General features: G+C 42.2%; 1 protein-coding gene across 1 annotated transcript in view; it reads right to left on the bottom strand.

Annotated features, from left to right (window-relative positions):
- Nucleotides 1-4,513: 4,513 nt before the first annotated feature.
- The window catches only part of CD63 (CD63 molecule), a 40,784-nt gene continuing 23,146 nt past the window's right edge, over nucleotides 4,514-22,151 (bottom strand). The window contains exons 6-8 of the mRNA XM_073614009.1: nucleotides 12,216-12,353; nucleotides 10,987-11,070; nucleotides 4,514-5,229 (exon numbers count right to left, since the gene is read on the bottom strand). Coding sequence (XP_073470110.1) covers nucleotides 5,164-5,229; nucleotides 10,987-11,070; nucleotides 12,216-12,353 — 288 coding nt within the window. The 3' untranslated portion in view covers nucleotides 4,514-5,163. The remainder of the gene's footprint in view (nucleotides 5,230-10,986; nucleotides 11,071-12,215; nucleotides 12,354-22,151) is intronic.

Raw genomic sequence — 22,151 nt, 5'->3', positions numbered from 1 at the left:
AAAAAACAAACGTGTAACTATTGCCTCCCACCTTCAGCTTGTGACTGAATGTGTTGCAGCCAGCACTCAAATTTAACCCCTAGGCGATGGTCTTTATGAGGACATTTTTCTTTTTCTTTTTCTTTTTCCTCTATTGAGACACATTGCAAAATGCTTGTCTTGACACAGGAAAGGAGGGTGATTTTAGGCTTTTAACATTTACAAGAAAGGAAGTGACACTTCTAAGCAGGGACTTATAGATTTAAGGTGTGTTTGTTGTGTGTGTTTTTTTTTTTTTTTTTTTTTAACAGGCCTCGGCTGTCACCCTTTTATATCCATGTCCTCCTCCACAGGTGGTAGCTACATGCATGTGATTAGTAGGCCAGTCCCAAAACAGGAAAAAAATAGAACAGGCGCCTAGTCTATTCTTTTTGCATGTCAGAGACCACTTCTGCTCCCCTACTACAGGCTGCCCTTTTCTAGTGGACCGTTCATCTTGTTCCAGAACACCGATGATAGATCATTAGACTCTACAACGGTAGATACATCTTTTTGATGAGAGTGGATTTATCCGTGAGCGCCATCCCTTGTTGTTCGTTCAGTCCCAAACAGTACTGGGCAGAGAATATGAAGGGTTACAATTTAAAAAAGACAGAGTAAAGCCCCATACACATGATCCAAAAAATGCCGCATTCGAATCGATCATACGATAATCGGATCGTTAGTACAGAGCTTTCGAGAGCCGATCAGGACAGTTCATCCGATATTATTCTATCGGACATGCATGGAAATTTTTTTTTTTTTCATACAATTTTTTACATGCATTACAACACGACATCACTTCCGAATTTTTATTCTGTAGTACAAGAATTTTCGTGACTTTAGTAAACTCATCAGATTTGACGTGAGATTAGCATACAAAAAAAAAACAAAAAACAGACGATCGTTCGTCCAGTAATCGGATCGTGTGTATGGGGCATTACTCCACTTTTTTTAAGGGAAAAAAAAAAAAAAAACACATTCCCCTCTGGATGTACATTACAAGGATTTTAACAAACTTGTTGCAGATTTCTACCTTTTGTCATGCTGAAGAAATACATGTGTTTTTCTGTGTCCATGTGATAAGTGAGTCTAATGGGAGTGGTTTCACAATTATCAATCAGCTGCTGCACTTGCAGGGCTCTAATGAGGAAAATTTCAGCGTCCGCATCCCTTTAGACATGATTTTCTATTGGGAGTATCAAACAAAAAGTGAAATTTTGCTGTAGGGGATGCCTGAAATCTGTAGACTCCTGGGGGGGGGGGGGATGGGCGAATCGCATAAGCAGGAAATTACATATCTGGGTGGCATTCTGTGTACAGAACACCTCAAGGTAGCCATATTGCATTTAAACAGAAAAAAAAACAGGACTGGAAAGGTAATTAGCATTTGCTAGTCATATTTTAATGTTATTTTTTGTTTGCTCCCCCCCCCCCCCCCCCCAAGAAAGTTGAGTTACCCTTTAAGCCTTTTCCACACCAAAGCCCCCCCCCCATATTTAACCCAGCAGGCTGAATGAGAAAAACACAACAGCCCCACCTACCTGACAGATGGCTGGGCTAATGCAGATCCATACATGGGTCAAATTCCAAACAAAACATTTGAAAATTAGACATTCTGCGTTTTGTAATCAAAGGTGAAGCACTGATTTCAACATTTGACCATCCAAGCCTTTAATTTCAACTCATATTGCTACAGAAAAGAATGTGGCCGGGAATCTTTTCTTTCTAGATCCCAGCTCACATGCATTACTTTTTCAATTATGTTTCTCGCACAATTCGATTAGTTATTTGTTTTTGATTTCCAAAATGCCCAATTACTCGAATGCAATGGCCACACGGGAAAGAGAAAAGAAAAAATAAATAAGCCGGTGCTGTGGCCCACTAAATGGTGCAAAAGGCAAACAAAAATTCCTAGTTACGATTTTAAAAAGAAAATGCTTTCAGAATTCCATTCACCTATGGCCAACTTAACACAAGCGATGTCAGTATAGGGATTTGCCCAGCTGTTCTGACAGGGGAACCAGCCAAGAAACTTTGTTCAGCTCTGGCAGAGTTTCCAACATGCCCGTTCAACAGAAGGGCCAGTTCCTGCAGAACCAACCATTTTTCAGCCAGTGTGTACCCAGTGTTAAAGTGGTTGTAAACCTCAGACATGAAATCTGAACAAAAGCATATCCCTTGATGGTGCTTTGAATTGAGACAAGTGCACCCTGTCATTTTGGTCTGCTGCTTCAATCATCTGCCATCAGCATGAATCACTTATGACAAGTGCTCCTGACACTAAGAAAAATGGTGACAGGGGGGACCGCCAGGTGTGTGTGTGTGTGTGTGTGTGTGTGTGTGTGTGTGTGTGTGTGTGTGTGTGTGTGTGTGTGTGTGTGTGTGTGGGGGGGGGGGGGGGGGGGCACCCCTTCTCTCCAATCAGCTCACCAAGCTCTGCAGAGTGCAACTTCATACCTCTGCCCCCCCCTTTCTGAACACTGACAAGCTTTATAAATTCAGCACAAAGATGGCTGCAGATACACAGGGATGAAACAAATCCTCCTACAGAAGCTGTAGCTGTTCATCACCTGAGGTCAGGTCACTTCACTGGGTATACAGTATCTCACAAGAGTGAGTACACCCCTCACATTTTTGTAAATATTTTATTATTATATCTGTCACAACACTGAAGAAATGACACTTTGCTAGAAAGTAGTGAATGTACAGCTTGTATAACAGTGTACATTTGCTGTCCCCTCAAAATAACTCAACATGCAGCCATTAATGTCTAAACCACTGGCAACAAATGTGAGTACACCCCTAAGTGAAAATGTCCCACAATTAGCCATTTTCCCTCCCTGGCGTCATGTGACTCATTAGTGTTACAAGGTCTCAGGTGCGAATGGGGAGCAAGTTTGTTAAATTTGGTGTTATTGCTCTCTCATACTGGTCACTGGAAGTTCAACATGGCACCTCATGGCAAAGAACTGAAAAGGGGGGGAAAAAAAAAAAAAAAAAAAAAAAAAAAAAAATTGTTGCTCTACACATAAAGATGGCCTAGGCCAGTGATGGCGAACCTTAGCACCCCAGATGATTTGGAACTACATTTCCCATGATGCTCATACACTCTGCAGTGTAGTTTAGCATCATGGGAAATGTAGTTCCAAAACATCTGGGGTGCCAAGGTTCGCCATCACTGATCTAGGCTATAAGAAGATTGCCAAGACCCTGAAACTGAGTTGCAACATGGTGGCCAAGACCATACAGCGGTTTAACAGGACAGGTTCCACTCAGAACAGGCCACACCATGGACGACCAAAGAAGTGCAAATGCTCAGCATCATATCCAGAGGTTGTCTTTGGGAAGTAGACATATGAGTGCTGCAGAGGTTGAAGGGATTTTTTTTTTTGGGGGGGGGGGGGGGTCTCTGCCTGTCAGTGCTCAGACCATACGCCACATCAAAATTAGCCTCTTCTAAAAGATGCACAAGAAAGTCTGCTTGTCTTCAGCAAACTGCAGGTTAAGGACATGGATTACTCTGTGGTCTGATGAGACCAAGATAAAATTATTTTGGTTCAGATTGTGTCAAGAGTGTGTGGCAGCAACCAGTTGAGGAATATAAAGACAAGTGTGTCTTTCCTACAGTCAAGCATGGTGGTGGAGTGTTATGGTCTGGGGCTGCCAGCACTGGGGAGCTACAGTTCGAGGGAACCATGAATGCCAATATGTACTGTGACATACTGAAGCAGAGTATGATCCCCTCCCTTTGGAGACTGGGCCACAGGGCAGTATTCCAACATAATGACCCCAAACACATCTCCAAGACGACCACTGCCTTGCTAAAGAAGCTGAGGGTAAAAAGGTGATTGACTGGCCAAGCAAGTCTCCAGACCTAAACCCTATTGGAGCATCCTCAAAAAAACGGAAGGTGGAGGAGTGCAAGGTATCCAATAGCCACCAGCTTTGTGATGTCATCATAGAGGTGTGGAAGAGGACTCCAGTGGCAACCTGTGAAGCTCTGGTGAACTCCATGCCCAAGAGGGTTAAGGCAGTGCTGGAAAAAATGGTGGCCACACAAAAGTGACACTTTGGGCCCAATTTGGACATTTTCACTTAGGGGTGTACTCACTTTGTTGCCAGCGGTTTAGACATTAATGGCTGTGTTGAGTTTGAGGGGACAGCAAATTTACACTGTTATACAAGCTGTACACTCACTACTTTACATTGTAGCAGCGTGTAATTTCTTCAGTGTAGTCACATGAAAAAAGAAAATATTTCCAAAAATGTGAGGGGTGTACTCACATTTGAGAAATACTGTATGTAAGCATTTACAACCAGTTTAAAGTGAAAATGCCAGTACACAGACATAATGAACCAAGGATGATTGTGTAAATCAGTATAAACAAGAATATATCTATTAAGATCTGAAAAAAAAAAAAAAAAAAAAAAAAAAAAAAAAGCCATTAACAAAAACAGCAGGAACTAACCAGTCAATAAAAACAGACAGAAAGGCCGTTATATCACTTTATTCTTGGCATTTATATTTTGTGCTTTGTAGAAAATGGAAATTGTAATGGAAAAAAGGGACTATAGGGTACTTGCTAACTTTGAATAAAATATATAAATTTTCCCTAGGCATTGCTTATGGCACATAAGCTACATATACATTTTATACAGATTTTCTGGACCAGAAACCCAAATTTTTTGTAGTGAGGCTGGTACAGAATATAAAGGCACTGAAGGAATGTAGCAATCTGCTTCCAAAGTTTCCTAAAGCCAAGCTCAAATTTAAATTTTATAAATTATTTTCAAATACCACTCTTAGTTTTAAAACAAGAAGTTCATATGACGACTGTTTGCCCCTTTAAGCATACCAGCAAAAATCTTAACTCTTGTAAAACATTTAGACTAAAGTACAGCAACAAAATAATTCAAAAAGAAAATAGGAGTAAAGCAACAGCTGCAATAACTCAATGACAAATACATATAAAAACAGCTTTTTTTGTAACCAAATTCACACAGAAGTGACTGTGCCATTCCGGATCATAGAATGGCTTGTGCAAACGTGTTCACAATAGGGAGGAGAGCAAACGCTAGTTTGTCTTAACATGGCAATATGGGGAAGTGACATCACGGCATAATCTTGTGCACGGCGCCAGGTCACATCACTTCATATCCACTGCGAATTCCCTTCATCAAGCAGCAAGCAAAGACTATACCCAAGATCTAAAAAAAATAAAAAAAACCAACCCCACACAAAAAAAATTATATATAAATAGTTGAAAACAGGTAGGTGGCACACGAGATATCAGATATTGAAAGGCACAACTTCTCATTTTTAGACGGTAGTGAGGAAATCCCCCAAAAGTGTCACCATTGGAAGATTCCCCCACCCTTCTATTCTTGTTCTGGGGACAACCCAATATTTGGGATTCTCACTTTCAATGAGAATGTTAAACCGGAAAAATAGAGGGTAAATTTCCCCAATGGGTGGGCACAGACAGCTACCAAAACCCGATAGATGTTGTAATCCCTCTCCACGCAAAAACGAAAAGTTTTGCCCAAGTTACACTTTGATGAAAACCTGTAGAGACCATGGAGGCCGCCACAACTGCAGTATCCTCTGGCTTCAATACATCCATGTGAATGACTCAAGCAAGTGGGTTAGAAAGACTAAAGCTACTCACTTTCCTGTCCTAATTAGGTCTGACATACCCAAAGCATTTCTATAATAATTGGCAGAATTCAGTACTTGTGTGGTTGGTGGGTATGGGAATATATCTTCAGTATTACTAGTATCTTGCATAGATCTAAGCTAGAATGATAGTACACAGATACAAATGGCTTCCTTGGGGTACGCTACACAAGTGACATTTAGCACTGGTTAAATGGTACACATTTGGAGCACTGCCATCAGTGGTGACCCATGCCAATAAGTAATATAAGTAGTTATGTACAATGAGCTACAAAAATAAAGAAAAGCATTTGGGAAGCTTATTTTGGCATAGAATGCATGGCAAAGCATCAAACGCATTATACAGGGCTTCATTTTAATGCAGTAAGAGGGGATGGTGGCGCTCCCTAGATAGCGTGTAGTGGCCAGTTAATGGTGTTCCTATTATGGTATGATATACCTAAAAATAGTGGCCAAATGTGTGTGCATCACACCACAAACAAATATAATGACTAAATACCCTGCTGGTGCATAAACAGTGCTTAAAAGCAATATGCCAATCAGGGGATCAGGTATAACCCAATCAAGAAATCAAAAATTTGACCAAAAAATTAAAACAAAAAATAAAAATAGAAGGCATTCATATACATAATTATCTACTGTGAGTGGGGTACCTATAAGCAGACCCACTCCAATACCGTGATTCCACAAATGTGGATAGTGTATACAAACGTGCTAAAGGGAATATACAAATAGTCCATATAATCTAATGTTCATTCACAAATGGATGACACACACATGGTGACTTGTGTTTTCAAAGGAACTTGAAAAAAATGTTATGAAAAAAAAAAAAAAAAAAAAAAAAAAAAAAAAGTGTTCATAAATAAATGTGCCAAATATTAGTCCACCCTGGAACCAGTTCACTGTGCATGGTAGACTGGGAAGCAGCAATACTTCTGAATAGAACCTACTACAGACACACCTAAAGTACCTGAAGAAAGGAGGGACATCCTAGGCATCAGAATAACTATGGTGGTGGAGTGACCGCAGTGGTTATAACTGCAAGCACTTTACCCCTGTGGGGGTGAGTGGATTCGGTGAGTAGGGACCCAGGAGGGGGAGCACAAAGTCACGAGAGAATTCGTTGAAAAACACCTTAAGTCACCATTTTAGGTGTTACTCACATTGAGTGAAGAGATTAGCTCCTTATATGGACTAATATTTGGCACATTTATTTATGAACACCTTTTTTTCTTATAACATTTTTTCAAGTTCCTTTGAACACACATAAGTCACCATGTGTGTGTCATCCATTTGTGAATGAACATTAGATTATATGGACTATTATTTGTATATTCACTTTAGCACTTTTGTATACACTATCCACATTTGTGGAATCACGGTATTGGAGTGGGTCTGCTTATAGGTACCCCACTCACAGCAGACAATTATGCATATGAATGCCTTCTATTTTTATTTTATATTATTTTGTTTTATTTTAATTTTTTGGTCAAATTTTTGATTTCTTGATTGGGTTATACCTGATCCCCTGATTGGCATATTGCTTTTAAGCACTGTTTATGCACCAGCAGGGTATTTAGTCATTATATTTGTTTGTGGTGTGATGCACACACATCATTTAGCCACTATTTTTAGGTATATCATACCATAATAATAATAATAATAATAATAATAATAATAATAGGAACACACCATTAACTGGCCACTACGCGCTATGGAACGCCACCATCCCCTCTTACTACATTCACACCTTTATAGACCCCTTAGGGGCACTATATTAGGGGAGGCTGCATACCTAGTGGGTATCCTAAGCGCAGTCACCAATTACTTACTTTTATTTTAATGCACCTTACAGAGACAGTCACCTTGCTCATGCATGACAGTTAAGGTCTCCATAAAAGGACACTTTCAGACCCTCTAAATTTTGATCCATCCATGACCACTTGAAGTGTCTTAAAGCAGTAGCAAACCACAAAATATATTTTAAAAACCCTCCCCCCAGGCAGTTTAAGCCATAATGTGCTAGTATGCACTGCTTATTATGATAGACTTACCCGAACATTAAAGCTCCCAGCAACACCCTGTCACCACTGTAGGAGCTTCCTACTTCACCTAGTCTTCCATAGGGTCTGAGCCACGATGACGTCACTGCCCACAGCAGTTTTGAATAGATGGCAGTCTATTTAGAGCGCATGTGCAAGTGACTTCACCGGCTGCTGCTAAAGTAAATATCTCCTAAACGGTGAATTTTTTTAATGAGATTTATTGTACCTACAGGTAAGCCTTGTATAGGCTTACCTGTAGGAGAGAAAAAAATAAATTATTATAATTTTTCTTTTTATTATTATTAATTCAGCAAAAGTAGTACAGAAACTACTTTTGGGAATCAGTGCAGCACTGTGAAGTCGGCGTCACACTGATTCGGACTATTCCATTGCAGGCAATAGCAGTTGATTTGACATGTCAAATTGCATCAATGTGAACAAAGACATTTCTACCTCAATTATATCCAAGCAAACTTAAGCCTGCATCTAAACTTTTCCCCCTTTTAGCTCTACAAGAGGCTCTGCTAAAAATCCCAAAAGCCCTAGCATACAACCCAAGAGAGGCCACCTCACCTTAGAAAGCAGAGCCAAGAGTAGCAACAGTACTCAGTGGGTCTGCATTCAGATAAAAGCAGGAACTTGGGAAGTATTCAAACCAAAACCAATCTGCACAGTCCTTCAAAATACAAAAGACTGGGTTGCAGCCAACAAAAAATTAAAATGATTCCACTCATGTTAATAAATCAAAAATATACTATGGTGTAGTACTACCCTTAATCTTAAATTGTACCCATTAACATGCAAGTACATATATAAAAACACACACACACACACACACACACACACAGCTAAAGTGATTAAAGTCAAACTGACTTCCAGACCCCAGTGATTAAGTCTGCGAGAATGCTGTCAATTCTCTTCTCCAACTAAATATGAGGTGAGAAATGTGCATTCCACCATGTGACAAATCTGCTCATCTCCTCCTCTGCCCTCCAATCATAAAATTACATCAAACAGCGCTTTTTGCCCTCGGCAGGGCCGATGTGGCTGCGAGGGATGGATCTCTTCCATGATCCTCACTTAATATCATACAAGGACTAAATATACAGTACTGTGCAAAAGTTTTAGGTGGATGTGAAAAAATGATTTAAAAAGAAGAATGCTTTCAGACATAGAAGTGTTTATCAACAAAATGGAAAGTAAATGAACAGAGGAGACATCCAAATCAAAATTTGGTGTGACCACCCTTTGCCTTCAAAATAGCATCGTTAGTTCTAGGTACACTTGCAGTTTTTGAAGGAACGCGGCAGGTAAGTTGTTCCAAACATTTTGGAAGCCCTAACCTGATCTTCTGTGGATGTAGGCTGCCTAAGCCTTCTGTCTCTATGCAATCCCAGACAGACCATGGAGACCAGAACCCTGGGGTCAAAACCATCACTTTCAGAACTTCTCCTTCACACTAGATGGTTCTTAATGGCATTGGCTGTATGTTTGGGGCAATTGTCCTGCTGCAGAATAAATTTGGGGCCCCAATCACACGCTTCCATGATATGGCACAGATCAGTATCTGCCTGGATTTCTCAGCATTGAGGACACCATTGATCCTGACCAAATCTCCATTCTCAGAAATGCAGCCTCAAACGTGCAAGGAACCTCAAGCACGCTCTAGTGCCTGCAGACACTTATTGTACCACTGTCCAGACCTTCAGTGCACAAATAAGAGTTGGAGAATTCTGGAGTTTTGGCAAATGGAGATTGTCAGGATCAATGGCGTTCCTAAATGCTGAGAAATACAGGCAGATACTTAATCATGCCATACCATCAGGGAGGCATGTAATTGGCCACAAATTTATTCTGCAGCAGGACAACCCCCCCAAATATATAGCCAATGTCATTAAGAACCATCTTCAGTGTAAAGAACAAAGAGCCCTGGAAGTAAAGGTTGGGCCCCATGGAGTCCTAATCTCAACATTGTGTCTGGGATTATATGAAGGGCCAAAAGGATTTAGGGCACCCTACATCCACACAAGATTTGTGCTTAGTTCTCCAAGATGTTTGGAACAACCTTCCCGTCTCATTCCTTCAAAAACTTTGCACAGGTGAACCTAGAAGAATTGATGTGGTTTTGAAAGTAAAAAGGGTGGTCACACCAAATACTGGATTTTTATCAATTAACAAAATGTAAACGGAAAAATTCAAACACTTTTTTTATAGCACTTAGTTTACAGCATTTTTTTTTTTTTTTGTGAAAAAAAAAACACCCCACACCACCTAAACTCAGTACTGCATATACATCAAATATAAAAAGAAAACCAAATGGTGCTCACACTGCGTTTAAAGTGGAATAAAAATAAACACTCAAAGTAGCAATAGGATCAATGGGCTTTAATTCAAATCCAATATGCACAGACCGGTCTCACCGCTCAAACCAGCCGTATCAGAATGTCAGATGCAGGACTCCTATAAGTTCTGCATCAACAACAGCATGTTGCTGGGTTGAACTGTGAGACCGGAACATGCATATTGGACAGGGATCCCATTGAGTGCTTTCAACTTTACGTTAAAAAAAAAAAAATAAAAAGACAGTGAGCACTCTTGGTTCCCCTTTTATATGAGATATGCATGTTTGAGCCTTATATGGTATTAAGTGAGGATTGTGGAAGAGATCTACACCCCCCCCGCAGCCTCATCAGCCCTGCCAAGAGCAAAAAGCGCTTTTTGACCTCATTTTATCATTAGGAGGTGGGAGGAGCTGGTGAGCAGATTTAATGGTCATGTGGTGGAATGCACGTTTCTCATCCAGTATTTCCTTTAGAGAAAATTACAGAGTGGTAAGATCACTGATGTCTGAAAAGTCAGTTTATGTTGTGGACATTGCAAGACCCTTTAGGTCTTTTTTGATCTATTCCTGTATTTTTAGATGCAATAGGTTACCTTCACAATTAGGTTTAAAAGGTAGCACAACACCATACTATATGGTTTTAGATTTATTAGAGGTATTCCAAGACACACAGCCCCCCCCCCAGAGAACCATGGTGTCTTTGTCACTTTTCCAGCTGGCCCCACAGGATTTCAGGCAGTGCCCTCCCAGAAGGGAGAGCCCAATGACTCATTTAGCTACAGCCATTGTTAATTACAATTTTTCAAATCGGGGGGGGGGGGGGTTTCCTAGATCTGACTGTATGAAAGGATTTACAAAAATTATGCAATTCCTTTAAGCAAGATTTTAAAAGGAATACTGACCTCAAAGAAAGCAATTCCCAGGGCGACTCCAGCAATGATGCCTACATACTTTTTCATCCAATCATCGATACCCTGAATACATCCCTGTATGAGAGTAAGCAATGCACTTAAGCAGACAGAAAACTTCTTTAAAGAACCAAAATTAAATAGATCAGTGGTTATGGTTGCAAGACATGTTTGACACATGTGCCTGGTAATGTGCTTATGGAGAAGGAAGGGGGAGAGTTAGACCAGATGAAATGCGTGGGAGGGGCCCTTAACCGTGACATAATTTTCACCTATGTCAATTCCAGTGTGTGGAGCGCACGCTGGAGGATAGGGGAAGTAGGGCAAGCAGGAGCCATGTTGAAATGTGCTCATAAGAGACCCATATTGGATGCTGGCATATATGACATTTTTAAAAGTACGCATTTTGAGTGGTTTTAAATTTACTCTTAGTAAATAAGATTGGTTGTTACTTATTTTCCTAGGATGATTAACACAAAGTCAGACAGGGAAGAAGCAGTTTGTAACAGTAACTGGGTGAAGTGACAGAAGTATGTAACAAAATTGTTTTTGACCAGCTTATGAATTTAAGGGGCCACTGCATAAAAAAAAAAAAAAAAAAAAAAAAAAAAAAAAAAAAAAAAACCACAAACTGGTTATTGGAGGCATTTTATAGATCCATAATATTGCCACAGACCGAAACATTTTCACTAAGTCTTAGGCCCCTTTCACACTACCGCGACTTCAAATTCTTGCGATGTGGCCATGGTGTCAAATCCCCAGACTGGTGCAGGGGCAATACGCACTGAGCCATACGAGCTTTGGGGTCCAGTGTAAGTTCACCTTACAGATTTTCTGTAATAAGGTGAACTTACACTTTAAGCTTTGCCAGAAAAACCATGCACATATACAACCTCCAGCAAAACTACATTTTTGAAGGACACTCAGTTTTGGCCAAGGCTGTTTATATTGCCGATAGAAGATGCAGTAAAAGCATACAGGGTTTTAAAAAAGTATGCACCACCTGACTAGTTTTATTGTAGAAAATCATCCCAATGATAAAACACTGCCCTGGAATATGTATTTATGCCAAAAGCAGTGCACTATGCTGGTCAGAGATCACGAAAGTAAAAGTGTAAATACAGTTGCCAACAGAATCTACTTTGCAGTGCAAGGTTTTAAAAACTCAAATTTTCTTCAGGCTTCTCTCAAGCATTACCAAAATGGTGTTATGCAATACTTACATTTGTATAAATGTTGGTTGAATTCTTGCCACAGCCAGTTACAATGACCTTGCAGCATGTGTCAGGAACTGTGCCACTGCCTTTAAAAGGGGGATAGTTATTCCAGTCACTGGAGCTATTGGCACCACAGCAATGGAACTGGAAAAAAAAAATAAAAAAAAAAACTAAAGACTCCAATCTTAAAATTTCTATAAGTGAGAAATATTCAGATCAAAAGAAAAGATGAACAAAAAAAAAAACAAAAAAAAAAAAAAAAAAAAAAAAAACAAAAACACACAAACCACACACTTGTCTAGACTAGCTTCAGTTTGACATTTTAACCACTTATCCCTAGATGGATGTCATATGGGCTTTAAGTTATAAAATCCACTTATCCCTAGATGGATGTCATATGGGCTTTAAGTTATAAAATCTAAAATGCCTGAGGTCAGATTCCCTCATATAAAAAACAAACAATCATAGCGGGCCAAGGACTAGATGGCCCCCAGCCATCTATGACCTTCAGAGGCTGGGAGTGACAGGTCACTTCCAGCACTGAGAGATGTAAACCCGGCCTTTAAGTTGGAAAGCCAAGATACTTTATTTTTAAATAAGGCTTTCCAGCATGGAGGAGAGATAGGGTCTTGTAGACCCCACATCTCTCCGTAACGAAGAAGCGAATTAACGACCGCTATATTATTCTAGGGTCTCCCGAAAAAAAAAAAAAAAAAAAAAAAAAAAAACCACCCCACACACACACACACACACACACAAGTTTGAGGGTTCTGAGTATATTTCTAGCAAACAAATTATTTTTACATGTAGGAGAGGAGTGCCAGAATTGGCTTGGGCTAGAAGTGGTTAAGATTGTCTTGAGAATTCACCACAGGCATATATTGACCTGCAGTTGACCTTCTGTACATGTCAGACTGGTTTTGCATTCTCATATAAGTCCAAGGTCAAATATCTGTTGAGACAGGTCCAAATGCCATCAAGATTAAGTGAAAAACCATCCTGGAAGCACACCAGCACCTTAAAGCTGCCTTAAGCCAGTTTTTCTAGAGGGCAGTAATGGGAACCCCCCCCCCCAGAAAGATTTTCAGGGTTCTATGAACCTGTAGGCACATGTCAACTCCAGTTCATTGATCAGTAGTTAGGCTAAGGAGGTTCATTTTATATTTCAGGCTTGCTTTACTCTAGAAAGATCATTCCCCTTTGCAGATGACCAAATTCTTCCTTAGTATAGCCAATTAGTTATAAAAGTTGACCTGGAAGGAAGGAAACCAGCTTTGTAATCAACTGTCTGAAGACATAAGGGTCACACTGAAGCATAGCAACCAAGTTTACTCACTGGTTCCCAGTGTAAATCAGACTTGTGCAGCTTATACCCAAGGATCATTGGCTATAGTGAGGGAGCAATCACACCCCGAGTGACAGGTGGGAGGGTATGCAAGAGTGCCTTGCTTCTGTTTACACACAAGTGGTTTCATGCCAAAGTTATAGTGGATAATCTGTGGCCCTTTGCTGAAGAATTTTTTGAATGCATGATTGTTGTGGGGGATCATGGACCGTACTAGGGTTGCATCAATACCACTTAAAGACTAAGTAAAAGTATTGTATTTAAATTTTTTTTTTTTTTTTTTTTTTTTAAGTACTCGCTGATACTGATAGTTTAAGTCATGTGACAGTTTTCAAAGCAAAATACTAATGATATCTTTGCAGCGCTGATAAGTTGCACTGACTGATGGGCAGGCAGTGGCAATGAAATGCAGCACTGATTGCATTAGCAATTGCTGGCAGCCTGGCATGATAAACGATGAGACAATCAATAAACGGTTTAAACTTTCTCCAGTATACAAGTGCTGCGACGCCATCTTGGTACATCCTGCACTCTGCCTCAGTAAGCAGCAGGCACATCTTGTTACACCCAGCCCATATAGTGAACTATATGGGCTGGGTGTATCCAGATGTTCGCTGCCACCTTGTGACTGCTGCTTGAGGCCGAGTGCAGGGTGTACCAAGATGGGCGTCATGCTGTTCAATCAACAGAGAACGGGGGCAGTAAATTCTGTTAACTAATGTGACGGCCCAGATCACTGCTGCAACGACCCACACCCGGCCAGTTTACCTTCCCCACTGCAGCCAGGAATCACTCTCCGCTCACTGACTTCCGGGAGCTGCCTCTTCATGCAAATGTATCGGCTCAGGCATTGGGAGAATTTGCCCGAGTAAAAGTACTTCAGCAAATACTCGGTATCAATACTAGTATCGGTACAACCCTAGACTGTACATCCAGGAGATTACACCGTTACATCAGCTGATGCTAGTGGAGATGGTAATCGCTTACATCAAGTTTGTATGCAAGAATTAACCTTTTAAGTTTTACAGATCTGGCCATAGGAGGGATCAAAAATTTGGCCAGTCCCTGCTGAACCAGCCGAATGTTAATCCACCTATAGCTGGCATAAGGTGTTCAAAATCTGAACGGAATTAACAACCTTGTGACTATTCCATCACACAAGTGTCCTCTGGCTTGGAGGAAGAGACGAGTGGACCAGGCATCTAGGAGGTGTAGCAGGATTCACAGCGTCACTCTGCATGCATTTTAAGATCAGAAATGGCAGCAACCACATTTTTTCTATCAGCACGTTTTCTTTATAAGATCTCACAGAACCACTCAAAATTGTACCCATTATGGTTAGGTCACTTGTATGCGAAAATGTACCCCACTTGTGCCTTCATTAGAGCCAATTTTTTTAGTTCCCGATTTGTGTAAAAAAAAATTTTTACAGGGATTCTATATGGGACAGTTGATACACTACACAAAGAGCAGAATTAGCTCTCCGCGCCACTCATACTGTCTCAGCCTATTCTGCAAATCAATGATGCCCAGAACATCAGCATTAAGATAAGTGAGAAAACCAACTGGGGATTCTGCCTCTAGTAGAGATTAATGCCTTCTTCATGTATGACCGTCCCCACATTTTCTGCTCTGCAGTAATGCATTTATGATCACATCACCTGTGCCAACAGACAGCTGCACACATATGCTTCTGGAATGCCTAAATGAACCACCCACAACTGCTGCCAAGTCATGGTTAACCTTCCCAATCCTACCACCAGCATGCTGCTCACCTTCACAGGGCCCACCACCAAAAGTCACACTGACACCACCTTTTGCCCAATTTCCCCACCTTCTCCCAGCACACAGCTTGGCACCACCACTCAGTCACCTCAGCTTCCTGCTTGGTCTAGCAGCTGCTGCCCATTCTTGTTAGTGGCACAAGAATGCTGAAGGAGCAGAAATGCAGGCTATAACAGGCTATTTGGGAAACATACTAGAGCAAAGGGTGGACAGCTGGAGAGGTGTTGCTTCTGGCTGTGCAAAGATGGGCCAGGTTCTCAACCACATCCTGCTCTGTGCATGTCACAGGTCAGCATGCCAGCCTTTCACTGAGCCTACACATCCTCCACTCTAAACCCACTGCTCTTAGCAATATGCCCAAACTTACTCCACTTTAAACACCCATGTGAATGAAGCTTTAATGGCTTTAGCCAACACACACACACACACCTTTGCAAAAATGTTCAGAAAAAATTTAAGTTAGACTTACTGGTAACTGGTTTTCCAAAAGTCTCAGGACAGCACCTGCAAGATCGTGACTCCTCCCACAGGAAACACCTTCCTCAAAATCTTTAAAGAGAGGCACCTCCCTACCCCACACATCAGTTGAAGAGAACCTTCAGCCCCGACCAGAACTCAAACATACGTTAGTCACAGCATAGTACAAAACCAATAGGGCGGGTCACTGCTGTCCTGAAAGACTTATGGGAAAACAAGTTACCAGCAAGTCCTACTTGAATTTTCCCAAAGCAACTTACAGGACAGCACCTGAGAGGATAACTTACCCCCTTAGGGTGGGACAACAGCCAGCAGGACCTTTTCGCCAAATGCTTGATAGTTGGCAGATGCAAGGTCCCGGCTGTAATGTCACACAAAGGTGCAAAAACTTGACCACATTGCAAATTTGTTCAGGGGTGGCACCAGCTCTCTGCCCAAGTCACCGCAAGCGCGCCGGTTGAATGTGCACGAATTCCAGCTGGCGGGGACAAATCTGTGAGTGAATGCTTCCAGGATGGATAATTTCAGCCATCTGGCTATTGATCCTTTAGAAGCCTGGCAACCTTTTTTTTTTGCAACAAAAGTCTCTCCCTGGACGGGTTAGCGCAGAAGGTAGGGAGAATACCCTGTGAACGATTATGCATTGAGGCTACCTTAGGTAAGAATTTTGGGTCCGTCCCAAGGAGAACTGTCCAGAAACACCGATAGGTAAGGTTCCCTAATTGACAGTGTGTAGCTTGCTGATGTAATGGCGATCAGAAAAACAGCTTTAAGCCCTGGTTCACACCGACAGCGGTAATGAAATCATTTAAGTTCAGCTGAACTTGCACGATTTCATTCCCACGTCAGTCCTGACTTTGGGGGGAGATTTCAGAGACAACTGTGCTCGTTGATGCACAGATGTCAATGGAAATCGCACCCCAAAGTCGCCAAAAGTACTACAAAAACTACTTTTGGGAATCAGTGCTGCAAATGCAATTCGGATGTGCCATTGCCACCAATTTGGCATGTCAAATTGCTCCAATGTGAACCAGGGCCGAGAGACATTTGAGTGACATTTCCTCCAGAGGTTCAAACTGACTTTTTGCTAGAGATTGCAGGACTACCGACAAGTCCTATTTTGGGCAAGCTTGATTGGCGCTAGCTTTGATCTTGTAATAGCCTTAAAAACCCTAAACTACCAGAGAGGTTCAAGAGGCAAGAGATTTTTCTAGGAAGACGCCAACGCAGCAACCTGTGCTTTCAAGGTACTGACTGCTAGCCCTTTATCTGCCCCCTCCTGAAAAAGCTCAAATACACAAGGTTCTTCAGGTCTTGAGCAGATATGCACCATGAATGATAGACTTTCCTGACTTTAGTATAGATTGTTCTAGTTACCTTCTTTCTGCTTGATAGCAAATGTTGTAACCAGACTGTCTGAAAATCCCTTACTCTTTAGGAGCTGCTCCTCAAATACCACGTTGCAAGGGACAGCTTGGCCACATCTGGGTGATTTACTGGACCTTGGATTAGCAAATCTTGTCTGAGGGGTAGATTCCAACAAGGCCTGGTCACCATTCTTAGAACGATTGAGAAGGACTCTTTTTGGCTAAAAGGGGGTAATTAGTATGACTGGTACCCTTTCCTGTAGGATCTTTAACACCAGTGGAATTAACTGGATAGGGGAGGGGGGAGTGAGCGTGACGAAGGTGAAATCTCCATGGATGCACCAGGGCATACCTCCCTAGGGGCCCATCAAGATGGTTTAGAGAAAAGAACTGAGGAACCTGTGCATTCTCCTTTGAGGCGAACAGGTCCACCTCTGGCTGTGCCCACATACTGGAAATCCTCCCAAAGACCTCTGGATTCAGAGACCACTCCACTTCCTGAATGGGGTACCTGCTTAGGAAATCCGCCACTGTTCAGGGTCCCCTTTAGGTGAACTGCCAGCAAGGATAGCAAATGCTTCTGTTCATAGAAGAATCTGTTGCCAATGCTTGTAGGGACTTGCTCCTTGTGCCCCAGTCTGTTAAAATAAGTCTATCAACACCCAAACGTGGAGAGACTGGAGATCTTGAGCGAATATCACTAGAGCTAAGGTGATCGCCTTACATTCTCTCCAATTCGAGGATCTTGTTGCCTTGCTTCTTGAACCAACTCCCTTGGGTGAAATTTTCTCTTAGGTGGGCAGCCATCACGTTGGCAAAAATCTGTGGTGTGAATGAGACCGAAAAGTAAGGCCCTGAACTGTAGATTATGAATCACGCCTTTCATCTTTACTGCCAATCTGAGTAACTTTTGGGACATGCAGGTATGCATCCCTAAGAGCCCTTGCACACTGGGGCGGCAGCGGTAAAACGCCGCTATTATTAGCGGCGTTTTACCGTCGGTATGCGGCCGCTAGCGGGGCGGTTTTACCCCCCGCTAGCGGCCGAGAAAGGGTTAAATACCACCGCAAAGCGCCTCTGCAGAGGCGCTTTGCCGGCGGTATAGCCGCGCCGTCCCATTGATTTCAATGGGCAGGAGCGGTAAAGGAGCGGTATACACACCGCTCCTTCACCGTTCCGAAGATGCTGCTGACAGGACTTTTACCGTCCTGCCAGCGCATCGCTCCAGTGTGCAAGCCCTCGGGGCTTGCACACTGGAATACAAGCAGCGGCACTTTCGGGGCGGTTTGCAGGCGCTATTAGCGCAATAGCGCCTGCAAACACCCCAGTGTGCAAGGGCTCTTAAGTCTAGTCACACCATAAAACATTCTGGGGTCAGTAGATTTGACAAATATCTATCTCCTGAACTTTCTGTACTTGGACTAAAACAGAGGTTTTTGGTTAAGGATCAAATCGGAATTTTCCTGTTGGTTTCTTTTCACCAAGAAAATTTAAAAAAATCCCTGACGTCGCTCTCCTAGTGGCACTTGGACCACTACACTGCTGCATCAGCTCCCTTAACAGGGGACTTCATGGCCAGGGCTTTTACTAGATCCTTTGGGGTATTCGTCACAAGTTATCACCATTCCTTCTTTATGGAATCTGAAATGACAGAATGTACCGGAAAGGTCTGCCCTTAGGCATGCAGAGTTAGCTCCTCCCCCCCCTTTGCTTAGGCATTGAGTAGCATAGCTCTTAGAAGCCCATCAACCTCTTCCAGGGATAGTTTTAACTTTGATGGGGCCAGCTTCCACCCCCTCTTCCAAACATTCATTGAAGGAGCGGGGGACTGTCTTTCCCTGGTAGAAGGACCTTCAGATAGAGTCGAACACCGGGACAGAAAGTGAGCCCTGGAAGACTCCGATGTGGAGAGCTGACTAGCAGCCGGATTAACCAATAAATCACGGAAAGACTGAATTCCGTGCCATGAATCATGGCAGAGTTTTTTACTGAGGCAACCAAGTCACAGACGGAAGCAAATTCCTTTGAACAAGGAAGCAATGCAAGTGCTGCATAGGACTTTCTTCTAATTCTCCCCATCTTAGGGGCATCTTTTTGCTTGAGACAGTTTTTGGCTTAAGAGGAAACAAAGAAGAAAAAAAAAATAAAAACACCCCAGGGGATTTTGGCTGAGACAGTCTCCGCCTATGGATCACCCAAAGGTGCACTAAGAGGGGTAGAAGCAAAGCCTCAAATGCCCAGACAGGCACCCCACCACCAGGGGGAAGAAAGACCGGTACCCCAAGTAATGGATCTGGCAGATTAACAGACTGCCTCCTACCTGAGCCTTGCTGGTGCCAGTCCCTGCAGATCCACTGCGTCATATACGCCGCTGCCGGACTCCCATAGTGCCACCGCACGTGGAAATATTCACCAGCTCCTGCCTCCTCCCCCTGCGCGGCCGAGACTATTCTCAGCCCCCACAAAATGGCAGTGCACGCACAGCCACCACTCATAGGAGACTGGAGCGGGTCAGCCGAATCTTCTCAGACTCTCCCTGAGCACCTGGGGGGGGGAAGAGAAGCCCATACCTACCGCTGCAGAGGCCCTGTGAGGAACCCCTGTCTCAGGACCACCTAAGAGACCATGGCACGCCACAACACAAAAACTGGTGTGGTAGGGGGGTGCCTCCCTTTAAAGATTTAGGAAGGAGTCAAGATCTCAGGTGCTGTCCTGAAAGACGCTTTGGAAAAGCTTGTTGTGGAAACTTTAGGCCTCATTCACACCATGTGAAGACATAGGTTTTTCTGCATGTGTTCAGCAAAGGCACAAGGAAAGAGAAACCCACACACAGTTCTACATGTGCTCTGTTCACACCACATGCATATATTTTTTCTGTGCAGGAATTGCATTTTTTTTTTTTTTTTTTTTTTTTTTTTTAAACGAAACAAACACCTTCATGGAAAAACAGGCATCAAGGGCTCGTTCACACCATACGTGCATGAAAACTGATGGGGAACAACAAGAAAAAAAAAACAAAAAAAACACAACACCCCACGCAGACCGGCAGAGACAAGAGTTTACATCGGTTATGTGCCCTATTCACACCAACATGGAGGTCATGTCAGTTTATCCAGTGAAAACTGCATACTGTACAAATTGCAGATTCACGAGCAAAAAAAAAAAAAAAAAAAAAAAAAATTTATAATAAAAAATATAATATATACATACACACACACAGTAGAGTTGCACGATTCTGGCTAAAGTGAGAATCACAATTTTTTTTTTGCTTAGATCACAATTCTCACGGCGTAACATCTTTCACATTAACCACTTGCCTACTGGGCACTTAAACCCCCCTCCTGCCCAGACCAATTTTCAGCGCTGTCACACTTTCAATGAAAATTAATTACTCAAGTACCCAAATGAGTTTTTTGTCCTTTTCATACAAATAGAGCTATCTTTTGGTGGTATTTGATCACCTCTGGGTTTTTTATTTTTTGCGCTATAAATGAAAAAAGACCGAAAATTTTGGAAAAAAAAAAAAAAAACGCATTTTCTTAGTTTGTGATAAAATTTTGCAAATTAGTAATTTTTCTTCATAAATTTTGGCCACAATTTATACTGCTACATATCTTTGGTAAAAATAACCCAAATTAGTGGATATTATTATTTGGTCCATGTGAAAGTTAGAGTCTACAAGTTATGGTGCCAATCAAAAAATTGATCACACCTGATGCACTGGTGGCCCATCTCATTTCTTGCGACCCGAACAAGTCAGGAAAGTACAAATACCCCCCAAATGACCCCTTTTTTGAAAGTAGACAATCCAACGTATTTAGTGAGATGCATGGTGAGGTTTTTGATGTTGTCATTTTTTCCAACAATTCTTTGCAAAATTATTCCCCCCCCCCCCCCCCCCCCCAAAATTGTCATTTTAATAGGTTATTTCTCACATGGCATGTATATACCACAAATGACACCCCAAAATACATTCTGCTACTCCTGAGTATTACGATACCACATTTGTGGGACTTTTTCACAGCGTGGCCACATAGAGAGGCCCAACATGCAGGGAGCACCATCAGGTGTTCTAGGGGCATAAATTACACATCTAACTTGTTGATTACCTATTACACTTTTGAAGGCCCTGGAGCACCAGGACAATGACACGTGACACTGATGTGGCACTAATGATGGCAGGGACATGACAGTTGGGACTTTTTTTACTTACCGCCACAGCGGTTCGCTCTCCCTCCTCACACGCTGTCTCTGAGTAGGAGGGAGAGCCGCAGAACACAGTCGATGAGAGAGGATCTCATATGTAAACATATGAGATGTTCTCTCATTGGCACCGCCAATTGCGCTGAAAACGGCCGCTATGATTGGCCGTTTTCAGCGATCTGTGACTGGCTGTGTCCAAGGGACACGGCCAGCACAGAACTTCCCCGATGCGCACCCGTGGGAGCGCGCATCACGGAAGTAAACAGGACATCCAGGGACGGCCGCCCGGCAGATTGCACTATAGCCGAAAGACGGCTGCAGCGCGAATGCTAAGTGGTTAAACAAAAAAATTGGGTTAACTTTACTGTTTTGAATTCATTGAAGTTTTTTGTGACAAATATTGCAACAATCACCATTTCTCTAGGATGTCTGCTAATTAACACATTTATTTTGAGGGTTTTAAGTAATTTTCTAGCAAAAAGTACAGATTTTTACCTTGTAAGTAATAAGTGTCAGAAATGGGCTTAGGCATGAAAGGGTTAAAGCCCCGAGTGTGCTGATGAGGTTAATGATAAACGGATAGTCAGTGTGAAGCAAAGAAAACAATTTGAATTGGTTTCAAAGATTAGGGATAGAACTGGGTTTAAGTGACTGCAGACCTGCTTCTCCTTTGCCTTAGAGTGGAAGTTCACACCAACATTAAAATGTACAGGCATCCATGCTATTGATAAATTTATGATAGCGATTTCTTCTTTACAGGGCTAG

Source organism: Aquarana catesbeiana, linkage group LG02 (assembly GCF_042186555.1).
Source record: "Aquarana catesbeiana isolate 2022-GZ linkage group LG02, ASM4218655v1, whole genome shotgun sequence".
Classification (NCBI taxonomy): Eukaryota; Metazoa; Chordata; class Amphibia; order Anura; family Ranidae; genus Aquarana; species Aquarana catesbeiana.
This window is presented reverse-complemented; position numbering and strand designations above follow the sequence as displayed.